The sequence below is a fragment of the Bubalus bubalis genome, chromosome 24, assembly GCF_019923935.1.
Source record: "Bubalus bubalis isolate 160015118507 breed Murrah chromosome 24, NDDB_SH_1, whole genome shotgun sequence".
NCBI classification, from domain to species: Eukaryota; Metazoa; Chordata; class Mammalia; order Artiodactyla; family Bovidae; genus Bubalus; species Bubalus bubalis.
The window spans coordinates 3,547,598-3,565,466 of record NC_059180.1 but is presented as its reverse complement, the minus strand read 5'-3'; the positions used below and the strand labels follow the sequence as shown (position 1 = coordinate 3,565,466).

The window sequence follows — 17,869 nt, the reverse complement described above, 5'->3', positions numbered from 1 at the left end:
ATAAATTCATTTTTTAAAAACCTTGTCTCCTTGACCTTGTTTCCTATTCAGCAAAACTGAGAACTCATTTGTTCTTCTGTAACTTGAACTGGATTTAAATTCTTTCAAGCCAGAGTTCTGCCTTCATTTTGGACCATTCAGAAATTAGACCTCAGAGAATAGCAGCCAATTTCCTAATGCATTTTTTTCTTTGTTTAAACACATGATCTGGCTTTTGAGGAGCATACCACAATAGTCTTCTGAACATCGGTGTTTAAAAACGCTTGCCTGCCCCATGCTCACCTGGCTGCTCCTCCTCATTAGCAGAAAAACGGGGAGTGATGGAAGGGAGAAGGTTGCATTGTCTCAGCTCTGGGAGGGAGAGAGTGGATCAGAGCTTATCCCCAGAAAGTTATGGTCCTTACACTGAGGCAGTTCCCTGGTTACCACTCTGGGTTCGTACTTGGAGAGGAGAGATGTGCTCGAGCAGCAGGATGAGTCCTTCAGGGCTGTGCACCCTTGGGCTCCTTCGTGCCCTTCTTGGTCTCAGCAGGGACACCTTTGGCTCCGTCCCATCAGGACCGTAATTCTTCATGCCAGCTGGGTACAGGCAGCACAGCCTCTGCCCTCTACCTTCAGGAATGCAGTGCAGCAGAGGAAGACAGACACATGAGCATTACAGGCAAAGTTGGCACGTGTTATTTTAGAGTTAGGAACAGCACCGTAAGAAATAACTAATTCAGCAGTGCCAGCTATTGAAGAAGAGCCAAGACCTGTCATTTTGACTGTAGATAACAGTTAAAGTGCCTCTGAAAGCAAGTAGCCTCCCCACAAGCTTCGCATTGGCCAGGATTGAGTCATATGCACGCCCATCGCCTAGCTGCAAGGGACCTGGGAATATAGGATTCCAACATGCCAGTTTGTCAGAGGAGGCGGGCTCTGCCAACAGGAGGAAGTCATAGAGCGGCTATTGGCTGGCCCCCAGGTATGTCTACCCTGGCCCAATGTCAGGTATTTAAAAATACAAGGTGTGTATAACTAAGGTTTACTGGCTCTCCATTATCCAGCTTTGTGTATATAAAAAACATTCTTTAGGAAGACCCTGAGTTTTTTTCTATTTTAAGCCAGTTAGGGACACCTGTAACAAACAGAATAATCATCCTCCAAACACCCAGTACCAGGCACTGTACCCCGGGTGCTTTGTTCTTATCTGTGATCCTCTTTCAGAACACTATAAAAACGAGGAAACTGAGTCTCCAAGCAGTTAAATAATTTACTCAGGGTCATCCAACTGAAAAAGCGAAGCCAGTTCTGAGACTCCAAAACATAGATTCTTTTTACCCTTTGCATGTCACCAGAAGAGCCAAGCAGTCATTATCTGTGAAAAGAAATACTTTAACAGCCATATTTTTCTTTCATCTTCGCTGCTCTCTCCAATCATGTTTTCTTCCTTTTTTTTTTTAAGTGAAGAAAAAATGACTGCCGCCCGCATTAGGAAATGCCACAAGTGTGGGACCAGCCTCATCAAATCCGAAGGCTGCAACCGCATGTCCTGCCGCTGCGGTGCCCAGATGTGCTACCTCTGCCGCGTGTCCATCAATGGCTACGACCACTTCTGCCAGCACCCTCGCTCCCCAGGAGCCCCCTGCCAGGAGTGTTCCCGATGCTCTCTCTGGACCGACCCCACTGTAAGTGAACAAACGGCTGCCTGTCATTTTGTAGGGGGCAAGTATCAATACTGTGATACAACAAAAAGAGGTCTTACACATACCTAGTGTATTTTGACCCCTGAAAAGATAGGGAACTGCACAGACTGATAACAATACCTGAAAACTGAAAAAGTAGCTAAAAGCTACTCTGCAGAGAGCAGCACTCCCCTATAGTTCATAAGCAAGTTCTTTTGATCCTTTACAGAATAGAATTTCATATGCCATTCAAAATATTTTTGACCATAGAAAAATAAGGAATGTCTTGCATGTATTTGTATAAAGCCAGCCAAATGCTGATACCAAAACCTCTCAGAGGTAACCCTGAAAAAGAAAGCTACAGATTTATCTCACTTATGAATATAAATAAAATGTCACCAAATAGAAACCATGACCAGGAAAGATTGTTCCAGATGTTCAGAAATGGTTTAGTATTAATAGCTATTGATAATAGTTTACTATATGATACCTTTGGATGATAAAAAGACAAATGCAGTCAGCCCTTCATATCTACAGGTTCTACATCTGTGGATTCAACCAACATGTATTGAAAATATTCAAGGAAAAAAAAATTCCAGAAAGTTCCAAAAAGCAAAATTTGAATTTGCCACGTGCCAGCAACTATTTATATAGCATTTACCTTGTATAAAGTGCTTCCCTAATAGCTCAGTTGGTAAAGAATCCACCTGTAATGCAGGAGACCCTGGTTCAATTGCTGGGTTTGGAAGATCTGCTGGAGAAGGGATAGAATACCCACTCCATTATACTTGGGCTTCCCTTCTGGCTCAGCTGGTAAAGAATCCACCTGCAGGGCAGGAGACCTGGGTTGGGAAGATGCCTTGGAGAAGGGAAAGGCAATTACCTATAATTTTGAAAGTGAGACATAATTTTTACTATGAAGCTGCACTAATCAAAGTCATGTAGACTAATGCAGGAATAGGCAGATAGATCAAAGGGAGACAGCAGAGACAGGAACAGCCCCAGGAGAATTTGAAGTGATAAAAAGTTTCATTCAGATCCTTAGAGAAATGATAGATTCATCCATTCTTTCATTTGTAACTACTCAGTGTTGCTAGGACTAGTCTTCATGGAGTTTACAGTCTTACTAAGTTTAAAACGAAACCCCTTCCCGTGGTTGGTGCCGTGCAGGAAGAGTCATAGAGTGATGTGGTGGAGAGTGACAGGAGCCGGAGCGGGAAGTCATCTCGGCAGATCTCTCTGAGAGGCAGCGTCTGCAATGAGACCTGCACACAGGCCAAAGAAATCAAACCACGCCAGCCTGTTTGTGGAACATAGAAGGCCAGTGTGGCTTGCAGGTGGTGAACGAGGGGAGGAAGGTGAGAGAGGTGGGTGCTGAAGCAGCCCGCGGATCTCACCAGGTGGCTGGCGGGAGCTGTCACAGGCCCGAAGGACACAAGTGACTCGGCCTAGTTTAAGTGGTAAAGGTCGTGCTGGCTGCTCTGTGGAGAGGGAAACATCCAATAGCTGTTTGGAGGGCACTGGGCAAGCCATCTGAGGATGCTCCAAGGACACAAAGGAGAGATGACTTATAGTCTTGGGGAAGGCAAGGTCCTTCTTAGCACTGCCTCAAGGCCAGGCTGAGAAACAGAAATCCTCTTTGGCAAAAGACACCATAAACAAAGGTAAAGATAAATGAAAAACTGGAGGAAATAGTTGTCACACGTAAATTATGTAGATACATATATTGTTAATATGTAAAGAGTAATATGACTGAGTTAGAAATCAGTAAATATCCCTTTAGTAATAAGGATCAGTTTGGATGTGGGTAAGAGAAAGCCCAGAAATAACAGTGGCTTAGACATGACAGATGTTTCTCTCTCCCTCCTGTCTAAGTACAGTGGTGAATAGCCCAATACGGCATATAGCTGTAAAAAGTGATGCCATGTATCTATATATAACATGGAAAGAGGGGGAAAGAAAAACGTGGAAAGACTTACATGAACACAAATAGCGAGTAGATGGGGTCACAGACCCAAGTTAGCCCCGGGGCAAGTACATAACCGACGGTGAATGTTGAGCAGGCCAGGACTGTGGGACAGCAGGATGTGGGGACTGGGGCACGCGGAGAGATGGGCACCAAAGATTGACCATTAGTCCAAATCTGAAACACTGTGCAAGCTAGGACTGTATAAGTCAAAGATAAAAGACTTGTTAGCCCCTGGTGTAGAACATCTCCACCAGCTCTAGTAAGAAAAGGTGCTGGGGTGTTGGGCCAGCCCCTGCTGGAAGCCACGGCAGGCCAGGCAGGCGGCCTCATCCTCAGAGCTCCCCACAGGCTCAGAAAAGCACTGAGTTCTCTTGAAAATCCCGTGTCCGCACGGCAGGAATAGTCTCCTTCCCGGGTGGAAAACCAGGCTGAGGAACCCAGGAGCCACTCTCACTCCACAGCCCCGTGACCCAGCAAGACCCTTAGCAAGCCTACCCTCCTGTCGCTGAGGAAGTAATCGACCTAAGGGGTGACTTTGGAGCTAGACAGTCACCCTCCTGTTGCTGGTTGAGTGGGGGGAGGTGCAAGCACAGTGGGATGCTCTGTGCAGTGCTCTCCAGGGGGCCCCATGTTGCCTTGTAGCAAAACTCCCCGCCCCAGACCTGGCCGTTGGCTGACTTGCTTCCTGGGTCCCAGCCAGCCAGCAGCTGGGTGCCTGCTCATCTCTAGGAACTTGGTGAAGAAATCGGGTCTTTTTCTTCAGCTGGAGCTCCTAGGAAGCATTTCCTAGGCTGCTCTCTCCGGAAACAGAGCAGTGTGGGAGTGGCCACGTGCAGGAGGGTGAGCGGCAGGCATTCTGGCCTCCTCTCAGCCCTGCTTTCCTTTCTGCTCCTTCTCATTCTTCCTTCTCCCGCCACCTCTTTTCTTCCCACACGTGGAGTTGATTATAAAGGTTTCCTTCTGTTGCCTTGTTTGGCCCACAGATGCAACTTCCCTGTGTTTTCTTGTTGAACTGTCATCTTCTACCCTGAGAAAGGTTCTGTATTTGCTCAAAGTATAAAGTTCGAAAGGAAGGTCAGGCCAACATAAATTCCTGCGATTTCCTCGGGCAGCCACAGCCAGAGATTTTGTTCCACTTGTCCTGTTCCCATCAAAACTGGGATCAGCCCCGTCTCCTTGATTCTCACCAGGAGACCGATTGAATTCCAACCGAGCATCTGTTGGGGCTTCTGGGAACACAAAGCCATTCAGAAGTCCAGGGAAACAAAGCATGCCCTGTCATCCACCCTTCTCTCTGGCTTAATTAACCAGCAAGGCCAGGAAGAATCTCTCATTTGTCCGTGAGGGAGTTATCCCTTCGTGGTTTGGAGGGAAGTTGAGTTTCTGTCCTTAATGACTGCGGATTGCTTGGGAACTGAACTAACTCCATATTAGAGAGCTGTCAGTTATCTGTTAGTTGTTGAAAATAAGCTCAAAACATTCAACCAAGAGTCTTGTAAAACAAGATGTCTTTTTAGGAAGGAAAAAAGTAACAGAAGCAAGCCAGTCACGACAAACTACAGTTTTCTAGTTTAGGGGTCAGAATGCACAGACAGATCACAACCTGTAAATGAACAGACATTATTTTGCAGTGGGGGATGGGTTGCCCTGGGACTTTACTGGACCCAAATGAGCTTTTTTCTTGTCCATGAGTGGTAACCTAGTGGGGTTAACGAGTTACACCTTACTGTTAGTAGAAGCCGTGTTCAGAGCAGTCACCTAGCAGGCTGGATTCTAGAAGTGGGACAAAATTCATAAGAGCATTTTCTCTTTAAATACAAAACAAAGTTGGTTTTATCTTGGGTTTTGGCTACCAGAAACTGCACAGAATTGTTCTCTACAACTTCTTTGTTTTTTAAATATAAGAATTTGAGGCATGTTCAGTTCAAATAAAACCCTAGGGCTTTTACAACCAGTTTACAATTTGGCACCATTATCACCTAGCCATTTGGTCAGGAGACTTATTTATTTTTCCTAAACCTGCAGTGGATTGAACCTGACGTTAATATGTGTTAATATATTTAATTCTGTGACTATGCTCTAAGGCAGCTGTATCATCCCAGTTGTATAAATGTAGAAACTTGCAGAAGATTATGTCAGTAAAATGTGGCATGGGGAAACCCGGTGGTTAGCGCTCCATACTCCCACTGCCAAGGGCCCAGCTTCACTCCATGGTTGGGGAATGAAGATCTTGGAAGCTGCGTGGTGCAGCCAGACTTAAAAAAAAAAAGGCCCGTGTTGATCTCAGGTCTTCTATTCTCTCCACATCTTAAACAAAGCTACCCACCAGCCCTCTGTCCTCAGTTGGCTCCACTACCGTCCAGCCTGGATCAGCATCTGCCTTCCTGATGGGTCAGGGGCACTGAGGGCACTGGGCTTCTTTGAGACTCTTGTTTGAGTGGCCTGGGGAAAGAAGAGGAGGGGAAGGTATTTCAGAGGATTAGGGAGCGAAAGGTGGAGACCCTTTTAGAGAGTATCTTCAGAAAGATACTCCAGACTTCAAGTTGGTGACTAATTGTTAGTTTCGGTGTTTTTTCCCTTAACTTTTAAAATGTACCTTCTGTAGAAGAAACAAGATGGTAAGGTGAACCTCATGTCTAAATACAATTGCTTCTATCACAGCATGGGGGCGGGACCACTTTCTTATCCTACAAATGAGGAAACAGGATTCGAGTCACTTGGTAAAACCAGGATGCAAGCCCAGGTCTTCAGGCAGATGTTAGCTCCTTCCAGTCCTAAAGTCTCTGCAGTCCCGCGCGAGGTCACCAGTACAGGAGCTGGCCGGGAGCGGCCCTCGGGTCCCTGAGCCCAGTGAAGAGGCAGGCCTGCATAGAGGGGTGGGCCCTCACCGAGCAAGTTGCAGATGCAGAAAGGGGCCTCGACAGCGCGCCCAGTCAGTTCAGATGTGACTCAAGGACGGCACCAAGGAGACAAGCAGTGCGGCTCAGTCCACTCGACACGGCCTGGGGGCCTGTGTGATGTTCAGCACACACCAGCGGGCCCCAGGCTGCGTCCTGGAGCCTGACAGGAGTCACAGCGTGCCCATCTTCCACGCACCTCCAGGTTCCCGCCAGGCAGCGTCGACAGAAAGGTTTGGGTTCCAGGCCCCTGTGCCCCAAGGAGTCTTCACAGAACCAGCCAAGAGCCGTCCAGCCTGCGCTCCTCCCCGGCGCCCCCTCCCCGCCTCTCCAGACCCCAGCTGCACAGCACGTGCTGCCCTGGCCGCAGTGCACCTTCCTCCCCCAGTTTCCTGTTGCGGGGGGACAGCTGGCGCTGGGGGGTTAGGGTCTGGTGTTGCTTGGCGAGCTGCAGCCGATCTGGGAATAATTTGAAACTAAATCCTCAGCTCTTTGGAAGCCTTTTATGAAATCATTGCAAGTTTATTAACAACAGCTGTGGCCACACATGACCTAGATCCCAGCCCCAACCCCACTCCCAAAATGGCAAGAGGGGAGCAGCAGTTGACTTGCAATTCTCAGTCCCCTCTTTAAGGGGAAAAAAAGTGAAGAAGAAAAGTCACCACTCTCCCTTCGTGGTCACAGGAGGCTGGCAGCAGGCAAGCGGGTGGCCAGCCCTGGTGCCCAGACATGTTGAAGGAAACAGGCTCAAAAGGATGTTTAAAAGCTTCACAAGAACAGCTACACACTAAGTGCTCAGACATCTGTTTCACGAACCTTCAGCCTTGGTGGCGATTGTTGTCAATATCTGATGGGTGGAAACCTTCTCTTCTTCCCTTTAACCAGTTGCAATTTCTCTTCATCTTCTCCCATCCAGACCCTGGTCCATGGGCAGAGCTGTGGGGCTTCATTGTTGGGGGACACATTTTAAGGAATTGGGCTTTGGGGTGGTTTTTCTTCATGAAAGCCTCTCTGCTTTTCTCCCTCACTTGTGCCGGCTGCCGGCATGCCGAGTCGGTACTGGGAAAGGCCGCCCGCTGCCAGCCCCCGAATGCTCTGGCTCGCCTCACTCCCCAGCCACCATGTGAAGCAGGCATGTCAGTCTTCCGGGTTAGGCCAGCGTTTCTGTATCTTGCTGAGCTCAGATGAATTCAGCGGAAGGAAACAAAACTCTTCTCCTGTTAAGATGCAGCCGTTCGTTTCTTTACATAAAGTGTTCTTCCAGATCTGCTGGGCGGTGAGATGCCGTATCTCTCTCTGCTTTGACCCTTTGTCCTCGGCATTGTGTTGGGGTGCGCTGGCCCATCGTGAGCACTAGACGTGTTCTCCTCCCTGTCCTCATTGCTCTCTGGCCGAGGGGTGGGGGAGGCGTCTGGGCTCCCCCAGTGTGGCCACGAGTAGTGATGGAAGTGCTGTGGAGTCACTTCTACTCAAGCCTGCTGTTTCGTTACACTCAGTCTGAGACTTGCTTACGTGCCCATTCTGTGGATCTGTTTGAAAGGTTTCACGAAGATTAGGAGCGGGCAGAAAGAAGGCAGAGAAGGCCTACAGGGTCCATCTTAGGCCGTGAGCCAAAGGCCATGGAGAGGAATGCTGGGGTGAGCATGTTGCCTTGGATCGCCACTCACCAGGGCCTGTTGAGGTGTCCAATGTGGTGATGTGGGCAGAGCGGTCTGTTCCCCCCGCAGTTCCCCAGTGACTGAGGGAGTCAGGGTGTGGAGGGGCACTTAGGTCTCGAGGGGGCATGATTCAGCCTCCACCTCCACTGGGGGCAGAGCAGTCGGAGCAGCGCTGACCACTCGCGCACAAGGCTTCAGCCCCTGCCTGCTTGCAGAGTCCGGATCTGCCCGGGCCCCCTGGGGACAGGAAGCCCAGGAGGAGCAGCCAGGCCCTGCCCCGGTCCCAGTCTCACTCCTCACCGCTTAATGCGATGACCTTCAGCCTGTAACTGCGTTGCAGAGCCTGTTTTCTCGTGGCCAGGAGAGAGACGTGGCGTGCAGGCGCGTGTGAGCGAGAGCAGCACACACACAGGCAAGAGGGACCCGAGCGTGCAGCATGAGGCCTTCTAGAAGGGAATCTCAGGTTTTGCATGTGAGATGTGGATACAGAAACAGCGGTAATTAGGCCAAAATCTTCCAAGGAGTTATCTCTGCTGAGATAACTTGGTGAGTTTACTTGTGTTTTTTTAAACTCTTGTTCCTAAGATTGCTTTAATGTGTGTAAGAATCAAAACCCTGGCTTTTTGTGGCATAAGGAGAAAATCCCATGGGACCCCAAGGTATACAGGTAACTTGGTGGCCTCATGAAGAACTGTGTCAGCAAGGCAAGGACATGCAGAGATGGCCTGGAACAGCACCCCGGTCGGGAGCAGTAAGCGACTCCATTACCTCAAGCCAGTGAGTCCTGTGGCCTTGGTGATGGAGCCTGGCCTGCATGTTCGGTTCCTGGTTTGTGGGCTCCCTGAGCTCCCGGCTCCTGCTGTGGGTGAGAGGGTCTCAGAGGCCAGTCCGAGACCTGATGTTTCAAGTGGTGTCACATGCACTCCTGGGTAAGCAGACCTCAAGAAGAATCAGAATTTTCAGGGAAGAGTCTCCTCTCTGCTGTCCTGGTTGTTCACCTCCTTGAATAGAGGTATTTTATTTTGCCCTGTTCCCTTCTTTTATTTAGTAGAGAAAGAAGATTTCAGAGTTATGTCCATCCCAAAGAGAAGGAACTCTCTTATATTTCAAAGAGGGCAAGAGACAAGACACTCTTTGTAGAACAAAGCAGGGCCTAAAAATAGTCACCTCTGACAGTTCTTAGGGCAGGCAGTCACACTGCCTCCAGTCCCAGTGTTCCAGAAGCTTTTGTTCAGACATGGGTGGTTTAAGTGCTTGAGAGCTCAGGCTTTGAGATTGCAAGGCCTGGATTCAAAAGTGACTGTGTGTGCCTCAGTTTCCTTATTTGTAGTATAGGGATTACTCAGTAGTACCAAACTTCTGGCATTGTTAAGAAATCTTTATGAAGTGCTTAGAATAGGAGCTGACACATAGTAAGCGCTCAGTAAGTATTAATGCCCTTATGTCACTGTCCCTCAGATCAGATCAGATCAGATCAGTCGCTCAGTCGTGTCCGATTCTGCGACTCCATGAATTGCAGCACGCCAGGCCTCCCTGTCCATCCATTTACTTCTCACGGTAAACCTGCTATGGAAATGATTAGACCCCCGCCTGGGTCCTGCTGGCTCTTCTAGAGGGGTCCCCAGGCCAAGGTGTGTGGAGCCTCGAAGCTGGAGTTCTTCCATCATTTCAGCTGCTTTTCTGTTAGGAAGTCCATGCTATTGTAAGATAAAATAACCTAGCTGCGGGGGACGGGGTGAGCGAGCGAGCCCTGCATCCCACCTGGACTTCCTGTAAGTGACTCAGCCCCTGTGGGGGGCTGGAGGGCAGTTGATGCTGTGCTCCAGCCCACGCACGCACCCCCAGTCCTCTCAGCATCTTTTTTCCTCCCATTGTTCCCAGTTTCCAGCAGCCTAGGTGTGTCCTAGCTTTGCAGAATGCCAAGCCTTCTTCACCAGTGTCCTTGATCACTGTGAATGATGACACTTAGGGCGCCTGAGTGTTTCCCAAGGGAGCTCACGTCTAGAAAAGCCTCAGTAGCCTCACATGCTGCTTACCCAAACCCAGGAGTGTTCTGATGAGGGCCATTCTTCACGTGTTACCTCAGAATCAACCCTGAACTGCCTTCTCTCTCCTTTAACATTATTAATTTTTTAAATTGTGGTAAAATATGTATAAAGTACATTTTTAAAGTGTACAATTCAGCCTGCCTTCACTCTTGAGGAATTTTAAGGGCTCAAAGGAAACTGCTTGTGGAAGGGAATTCCACCCCAGATGAAGTAAAAAATCTTCCTCCTTAGAGTCTAACATACTTGGCTGAAAACGTAATTTTTTTCTTTAAAAAAAAAAAAAGTGTTTGAGTTCTTAGTTTCTAGACATAGTGCCCTGTGACTCCAACCAGTTGGAGAAAGTTGAAATCTGAAATGCCTAACCCATATTCTAGGTATAACTGACAATTTACTCATTATTTATGGTAACAATCACTGCTCAAAATAGTTGAGTGCTGACATTTTCTGGTGAAATGCAGACTGTATTTAGACTCTGAAGAGCACTGCCTAACCAGGGAATGAATGCCAGAACTTGAGGACAAACGGTCCTGAGTCCACTGACCAATCGGGAGAGCTACCGGCGCAAAGGTAGGAAGGGAGGAGGCCCGGGTGCTCCCGGAGGGTGCCGAGCTCAGCCTGGTGGGCTCTGTCCCCACCCTCCGGAGGGGCTCGGTGCCGGCCCAGCAGTCGGGGCCAGCGCAGGGCCTAGGCCGCTCTGTCGTCCGGAGCTGGCAGACCTGACGTAGGAAGCTTGGCTTGCAGTTGCTGTGCAAGTGCCTCCCACCCACCTATGTATTCAGGGGTGAACTTTTACCAGGAGCATTTGGATTTATCACAGGAAACTTGGTGTTGATAGAAACGCGGCAGGTGCCCTGCTCGTCCATCCCATTTACAGTGCTGTAAGGGGCATGGAGGCCACTCACAAAGCACCCCTCACCCTTCATTCCTCATCCTGACAAATGAGACTCGGAGGAGGAAGGGGGGCGGGGCTCAGGGGTCGGTCCTCAGTGCTGTGAAAGTCCTCTTTAAGCCCATGGAGAACACCACAGTGGAATGCCAGCTGGAACTGTTTGCAGCACAACCATATATGCTCCCTGGGGAAGGGGCCAGGTCTCCCTGATTCTGAGCCATGCATCCAGCACGCCCAGTACACACTCCCGACTGAAAGAATTCCTACACCCGCCACGTTTTCAAGTCAGACGTCAGGATCAGCGAACCATCAAAGTAGCTCTTTGCGGGGTTTCTGAGACTTCCCATCTTTCTGAAATCTCATCCCTGGCGTTTCGGGCAGCTTTCGTCCCGTCAGTGAGGTGTGCCTGTGCAGTGCTGGGTCTTACACGCTAAGCCTGTGCAGTCCCTAGAGCAGCCCACTTCACAGAAGAGATGCAGGGACTGGGCGTTCAGGAATGTGTGGGCCCAGCTCTTTCAGGGCAGGGCAGGGCAGAGCAACAGCTCTCCCATGTTCCATTCTTCTAGATCACTCTTTTCTTAACCTTTCTTCCTAGGCTGGCCACTGGCAACAAAATGCAGGTGTTGGCCAGCTCCTAGCCTAGATAAGTAGAGTTTATCTTGACCTTCACATGGAGACCTTCAGTCTGCGTCCACCAGCACCTGCTGTGTTAGTGGAGCTCTTTGTGTTGATTGGCTGAGCAATTACTCCAAGGCAGTAAGTTTCCTCACCTGGGGTGTTCGCAAAGAGGCTGGATGACCACGTCTTAGGATTTTTGTGGAGTAAGTGTCTGATGCACACCGAGAGAGTGACCCTCATGACTCCAGGATCATGGCAGGGCCGTCACTGTCTGAAGTCACAGGTGACCATCTTTGCTGTGACCTTAGTAACTGCCCACGGCCCAGCTCCACGCTGAGACTGCCAAGCTCTCCTGTGGTCCAAGGGTTCCACGTGTTCTTCACATCCCCTCCATTCACATCTCCAGAGTTCCACAGGTTATATCAGGCGGTGTCTAGTCGGAGTAGAAAATCCAGCTATCACTGACAGTTTTCCAGCCCAGACTTCACCAGGCCTTGCCTCGTGCCTCGTCTAGGGCAGCACTTGAGTCCAGCAGACTTCCCCACCCCCATATTGGGCACCCCTGCCCTTCTCCTTACTTCTGCCCAGCCTGACTGCCCTGGACTCTTGGAGAGGCTGCTGCTGGGCCCTAGGAGACGGAGCACGCCTGCCTGCCACTCGGTTTTGTCAGCTTCTGACGGCAGCATCCACTCTGCTCCTCGTCCAGCCCCAGTTCCCAGGCTGGGCTTGAGTCCTGCACCCTCCATGGCCGTGCCAGTGCAGCAGCAGCCCTGTGGCTGGCAGCAAAGACATGCGCCATATGGATGGGTCCTGTGAGTGTCCTCTCAGCCCCCAGCCTTTCTGCAGGGCCGCTGAGGAGCGGGTCGAACCCCAGCATGTTGCGCAGGACAGGCCTGGGCCAGGTGGAGGTGGGGGAACCGTACGTGGCAGGGACCCCGAAGTGTCCCTGGTGAATCCCACATGTCTGCCTGTGCCCAGGCTGGGACCATCCACATCTGAATCGCCCGTTAGCAAAGCAGGCCTCCCGAGCATGAGTCTGTCCGGGAGTTCCTAAACTGCTGTGCCTTCCTTGTGGCCCAGCCAGTGCTCTGTGGGCAGGATGTTGCTCCGTCTGTCGCCCACCACTGACTAGGAGCTGACCGCCAGCTTCAGGGTCAGCAGGCCGGTGAACTGTCCAGCCCAGTTCAGGGAGTCTGCAAGACTTGTAGGCTCTACTCAGAAGGGTTTCCGTGCCCAGAGCTTGTAAACTCAAGATCTAAAGCTCCTCGGGCCCTGCCTACTCCAGACTCAGCCCATGCCAAGTCTTTGGGTAGCCCTCTGCCTGGAAGTTCTTAACCCTGAGCTGAGTGAACGGAGCAGGCTCTCAACCTGGCCCCTAGACGGCCACCCGCCCTGCACGGGCCCGCTCTCTGTCCCAGCCTCACGGGAACACCATCTGGTGCTGAAGGAAGAAGGTTCTTGGAGACCTGGGAACGAGGGGTGTGCAGACTCATGGCCTCCTGCATGTCCCAGCAGGGCCTGAGCCCTGCATGGAGCTGGCTGAGGGCAAACTTGTCATCAGTTGCTTTTCTTCTAGGAAGATGATGAGAAGCTAATTGAGGAAATCCAGAAGGAGGCCGAAGAGGAACAGAAAAGAAAGAATGGAGGCAAGTTCTCCCCAGGACAGGCCCTGCGCCCAGGCAGTTCGCATCCACGGGGAGGAAAGGACGCCCACTGCTTGCCTCTGTGGGAATCCCGGCCCCCTACCCGCCAGGGACCCCCAGGGAGGGCTGTCCTTCAGGCAGGCCCCAGTCTACCCCACCCACAAGTCCAGCTCCCTCTGGGAAAGGTCCTGAGAGTTTAGAGGCAGTGTTAGCGGCTCCGTGAAGGCTGGGACGTAGGTCCTAGCTGGTGAGATTGAACTTGAGGAAGCAAACAGGAGCCACAGCCAACTGAGAAAGACAGGAGGCCCCTCTGAGGCTGGAGGAACGCGATGGAGCTCCTGTCAGCGGCCACCCAGGCCCTGGCTCTGAGAGAGGCTCCCACACCCGCTCCACCCTTTCTGAGCTGATCTGAGCCACCTTCCCCTAAGAAGACTCCTGTGGGCTGTGATGCTCGCGGGAACATGTGCTTTTGTCCTTGGTGACTGCTGAGGAGGGTGGGGGCTGCACCCATGCGTACACGCTGCCTTGAGGACTTCAGTCGGCCTTAGTCTGGCCTGGCCATCCCTCCTATGTCCACCAGGAAGAAGGCAGGTCGGCGGTGCCTGGCCTGACCTCTAGGAGTTCTGATGGGTCCCCAGCAGGTCTGCACGCAGTGGGGTTAACCCTTCTCTCGACTAAATCTCACCTCCCTTTCAGAGAACACCTTCAAACGCATCGGGCCCCCCTTGGAGAAGCCCCCTGAGAAAGTGCAGAGGACCGAGGCCCTGCCGAGGCCCGTGCCCCAGAACCTGCACCAGCCGCAGATACCCGCCTACGCCTTCATGCACCCGCCCTTCCCCCTGCCGCCAGTCCGGCCCGTGTTCAACAACTTCCCCCTCAACATGGGCCCCATCCCGGCACCCTACGTGCCGCCCCTGCCCAATATGCGCGTCAACTACGAATTTGCCCCCATCCACCTGCCCCTGGAGCACAACCTGCCCATGCACTTTGGCCCCCAGCCTCGGCATCGCTTCTGATGCCTGGGCCCCGCCCCTCCAGGGAGCCCTGTCGAGTGCCTGGCAGCAGAGGCTGGACGTAGATGCTCCCTCCCACCCCCACCCAGGCCCATGGCTGTGCCGGGCCTGCCAAGTAGGGGTGGTGGACTTGGCTTTCAGGAGGGTGGGCAGAGTTTCTTCCTGGGAAGGGCCACAGCTCCTTCAAGAGCGACCAGCCGGTGGTGGTACCCTGTGGGTGCCCATGAGGATTGGTCTGGCACTCACTGGGCAGAGATCAGGGGCAGCAAAGCCCTCTTCCTGAAGAGTCCTGCCGTTCTAGCTTCCAGGTGGGAGCCCTGGCTACAGGGCACCCGTCTGTCACTCATATCCTCGCGGGAATAGATGCAGGGAAATATTTACCTCCATCCCCAGCCCCTGGCAGACAACAGAAGTGTCTCAGTTAAAACCATGTAAGCCTTCCTCACCACAGCAGTGTGACCCATAATAAAGTGAAGTAACAGCGCAGTTTGGAGAGCCACGAGATTGGACCCGGGTCCAGCAAGCCTGGTTCTCCCGTCCCCCGCTCCGAGGCCTGCCCAGCGTGAGGTGTGCCCCACCGCCCTGACCAGCTGCTCCCAGTGAGGGGGTGACTGAGTAATGTTCACAAGCCTGGGAACACTACTTGGGGGGGGAGCTGTGGACTGTGTCCCTCAGGCCCCCACTGCCACAGGGGTTCCAGGGTCTCCCCTCTTGGCCATCGGATGAGACCACAGGGAGCCACTTCATGCAATGGGATGTTTGTGTTTTATCTGAAGAAACATTTGCCGTTCACTCAGTTTTCAGTTTTCCGTGGCCTACTCAAGTTTCCCTCAATCCCTATTACCTACCCCATGCCTGGCAGCTGACGGTGGGGTTCCTGAAATCTTCGCCAAACACAGGGCCTTTCTGAGCTCGCTGTGACAGCCAGGTGGCTCTCCTTGGAGCCGTGTTTGCCACCCCAGGTTCTCCCCGAAGGTGTGGCGCGGGCGCTGGCTGTCCCCAGGGCCAGGGGACCTGTCCTGAAGTCAGGACTCGTTTGGGACCCCCCGCCATGCCGCGCATGGACTTTGGCTGTCCAGCCCCAGCCAGGTGTCAGCCGCGCCCCAGCAGGCGCTTTGCAGCACGTCACCACACTCCATCCTGCCTGCAGAGCCGCGGCCCCCATGGGGATGAACCTGCCTGGCCCCAGTGTTAGCCTCTGTTCTCTGGGTGACACTCCGATGGCTGTGGGCTCCCAGAGCTCACACACACAGACCTCGGTGCAGCGGACATGTTCCATGTCTGGGCACCCTCTGCCACCAGCCTCAGCTGTTTTTCAGAGATTAAGCTGGAGAGGAGATGAGGCTGAGTTGTGCGTCCTTGCTCTTTTCTCCAGATCTGGGCTTGAGGGGTGCGGGTGCCTGAAGAGAGGCCACACCCGCTGTCTGCTGCCAGGAGGCCCGCCCTGCCCAACCCTGCCCCCGCCCCTCAGGTGCAGCTGCAGGGTTTCTTCCTGTGCCTGGAAGACATGTTCCGCCCCCCTGCTCCCCACAGGAGGGCTCTGAGAGCCAGGAGCTGCCAACAGGTGTCCCCAGGTGCTGCCTGCCTGCTCAGCTGGTGACAGTCTCAACCCAGCCCACCAGAACCTTCTAGGTCTCTGACCCAATTCATCATCCAACGAGGGAGCCAGCTTCCACCTTGGCCCTGCGACCCAGGGTACATGGCTCCAGGGAGGGCCTGGGGCAGCGGCAAGGACAGACAGACCTCAGGCAGGTATGTGCCCGACACTGGCCCAGTGACTGCCCTAGGACCTGGCACGTAGAGGTCACCTGGCACAGGGAGACCAGAATGATGGTCCCTTCAAGGCCAATCCCAAGGCTCGTCTTCTAAGACGAGTTCTGGCAGTTCATAGCCACACAGGGCAGCTAGGGAACCACTCCTTCCTCTCTGAGCCAAGGGCACCCAATTTCCAGTGTTCGTTCTCCAGCCAGCGTGTGGAGTGGCTGGCAGGTCAGCGGTCATAGCGCCGTCACCAGGCGTAAGTCCCCGCGTGTCTGTGAAATGAGCCTGTGTGTGTCCACATGTCCTGGAGGCAGCACCTGGGTCTCAGTCTCCTGGAGAAGTGGTCTGTCCTAGTGATGGGGTGGGGGCAGAGATGGGACAGCCTCATCTGACAAGACAGTCAGTGGCCTCCAGACACTAACGCCAGGACACCCACAGAGATGAGCCCCTGTCTGGGGACAGCAGTCCCGGAGGCAGCCAGCACCTTCCCCTCTGGGCTGCTGGGCTTGCTCCCCGGAGTGAAAGACTGCCCAGTGGCAGTCCTGTTCTTGCCTTAAAACTGGAGAGAGGAATCTAGTATTTGCACTTAGCAAAAAGTTTTAAAACAAGTGTGCATGACCAGTCACATTGTATAAAAACAGCAAAAATGATTAGTTTATTACATTTTTTTTTCTTTCTGGTAGTAAAAATACATAATTGTTTAAACTACTGTGTGTAAAAAGCTTGTATCATATGTAACTTGTTTTTTTTGTAAATAGATGTTTGTGCAGACTGCTCTCTGGTTTCTTTTCTCCGCACACGGCACAATCAGGCAGGCCCTATGACCCCCCGCAAAGTTACCAGGGCTGCTGGGACAGAAAGCCCATGGATTCCTGTGACAGATAACGCCTCACCTAACTGTTCTCTCAGAGCAGAGGTCGGGAGACTGCACAAGAGCTGCAGGATCTGATTCCAGAGCTTCCCCCGAGGGGCCTGGCCTGCCCAGGAGGGAGGTCTGATGATCCATCACACTCACCCTGCCCGGGGAGCTGCCCAGGTCAGGTGGGACACAGAGGGTACTTTTGTCCGGTTTACTGTTTATCTGGCTGCCCCGGGCTCAGTTGTGGCATACAAACTCTTAGTTGAGGCATGTGGGGTCTAGTTCCCTGACCAGGGATCAGATCCAGGCCTGCCACACTGGGAGCAAGCATGGAGCCTTTGGCACTGGGCCACCAGGGGAGTCGCTGTGTGCTTTTCAGCACAGAATCACCTTTGACAAAGCGTGGTCAGTCCGTCTTCCAGGTCTCTGTAAGCAGGCCGCTGAGTCGGCCTGGGAAGTGGATGCAGAGGGGAGAAACCTCACTCAGAAGGCCAGTCTTGAGAAGGCAAGAGCCACTGTTATGGCCCCTTAAACGCTTTCCACGTTTGCCAGGCCTGGAGGCCACTGAGTCACGGGCGGGCACCACATGCTCAGGCTCAAATCCAGTTCAGAACGTCAATAGACCGTGCTATCCTCGTCCCCATTCACAACTTTTTACTGAATGGCGTTTTTTTTTTTTTTCTTTGCACATCTGAAAAAGGCGTACTAAAGTAAATCCTAGACAAAACAATCTGCATTCCCAGCTTCTAAATTGGTGTATTTTTTAAGTTTACTTAACGCCATCTAGGTCTCGTTCCTGTACACGTTCCATATTTACATATTTGCAGCACCATCTAGTACTCTTGCCTGG

The 17,869-nt window shown here is 52.2% G+C and overlaps 1 protein-coding gene across 4 annotated transcripts in view; it reads left to right on the top strand.

Moving 5' to 3' along the window:
- Nucleotides 1-16,935, top strand: part of RNF216 (ring finger protein 216) — a 120,976-nt gene extending 104,041 nt beyond the window's left edge. For all 4 annotated transcript variants that reach the window (XM_044935751.1, XM_006044282.3, XM_006044280.3 and 1 more), the window contains 3 exons: nt 1,445-1,667; nt 13,320-13,389; nt 14,083-16,935. In XM_044935751.1, coding sequence (XP_044791686.1) covers nt 1,445-1,667; nt 13,320-13,389; nt 14,083-14,402 — 613 coding nt within the window. In that variant the 3' untranslated portion in view covers nt 14,403-16,935. The remainder of the gene's footprint in view (nt 1-1,444; nt 1,668-13,319; nt 13,390-14,082) is intronic.
- The last annotated feature ends 934 nt before the right edge of the window (nt 16,936-17,869 follow it).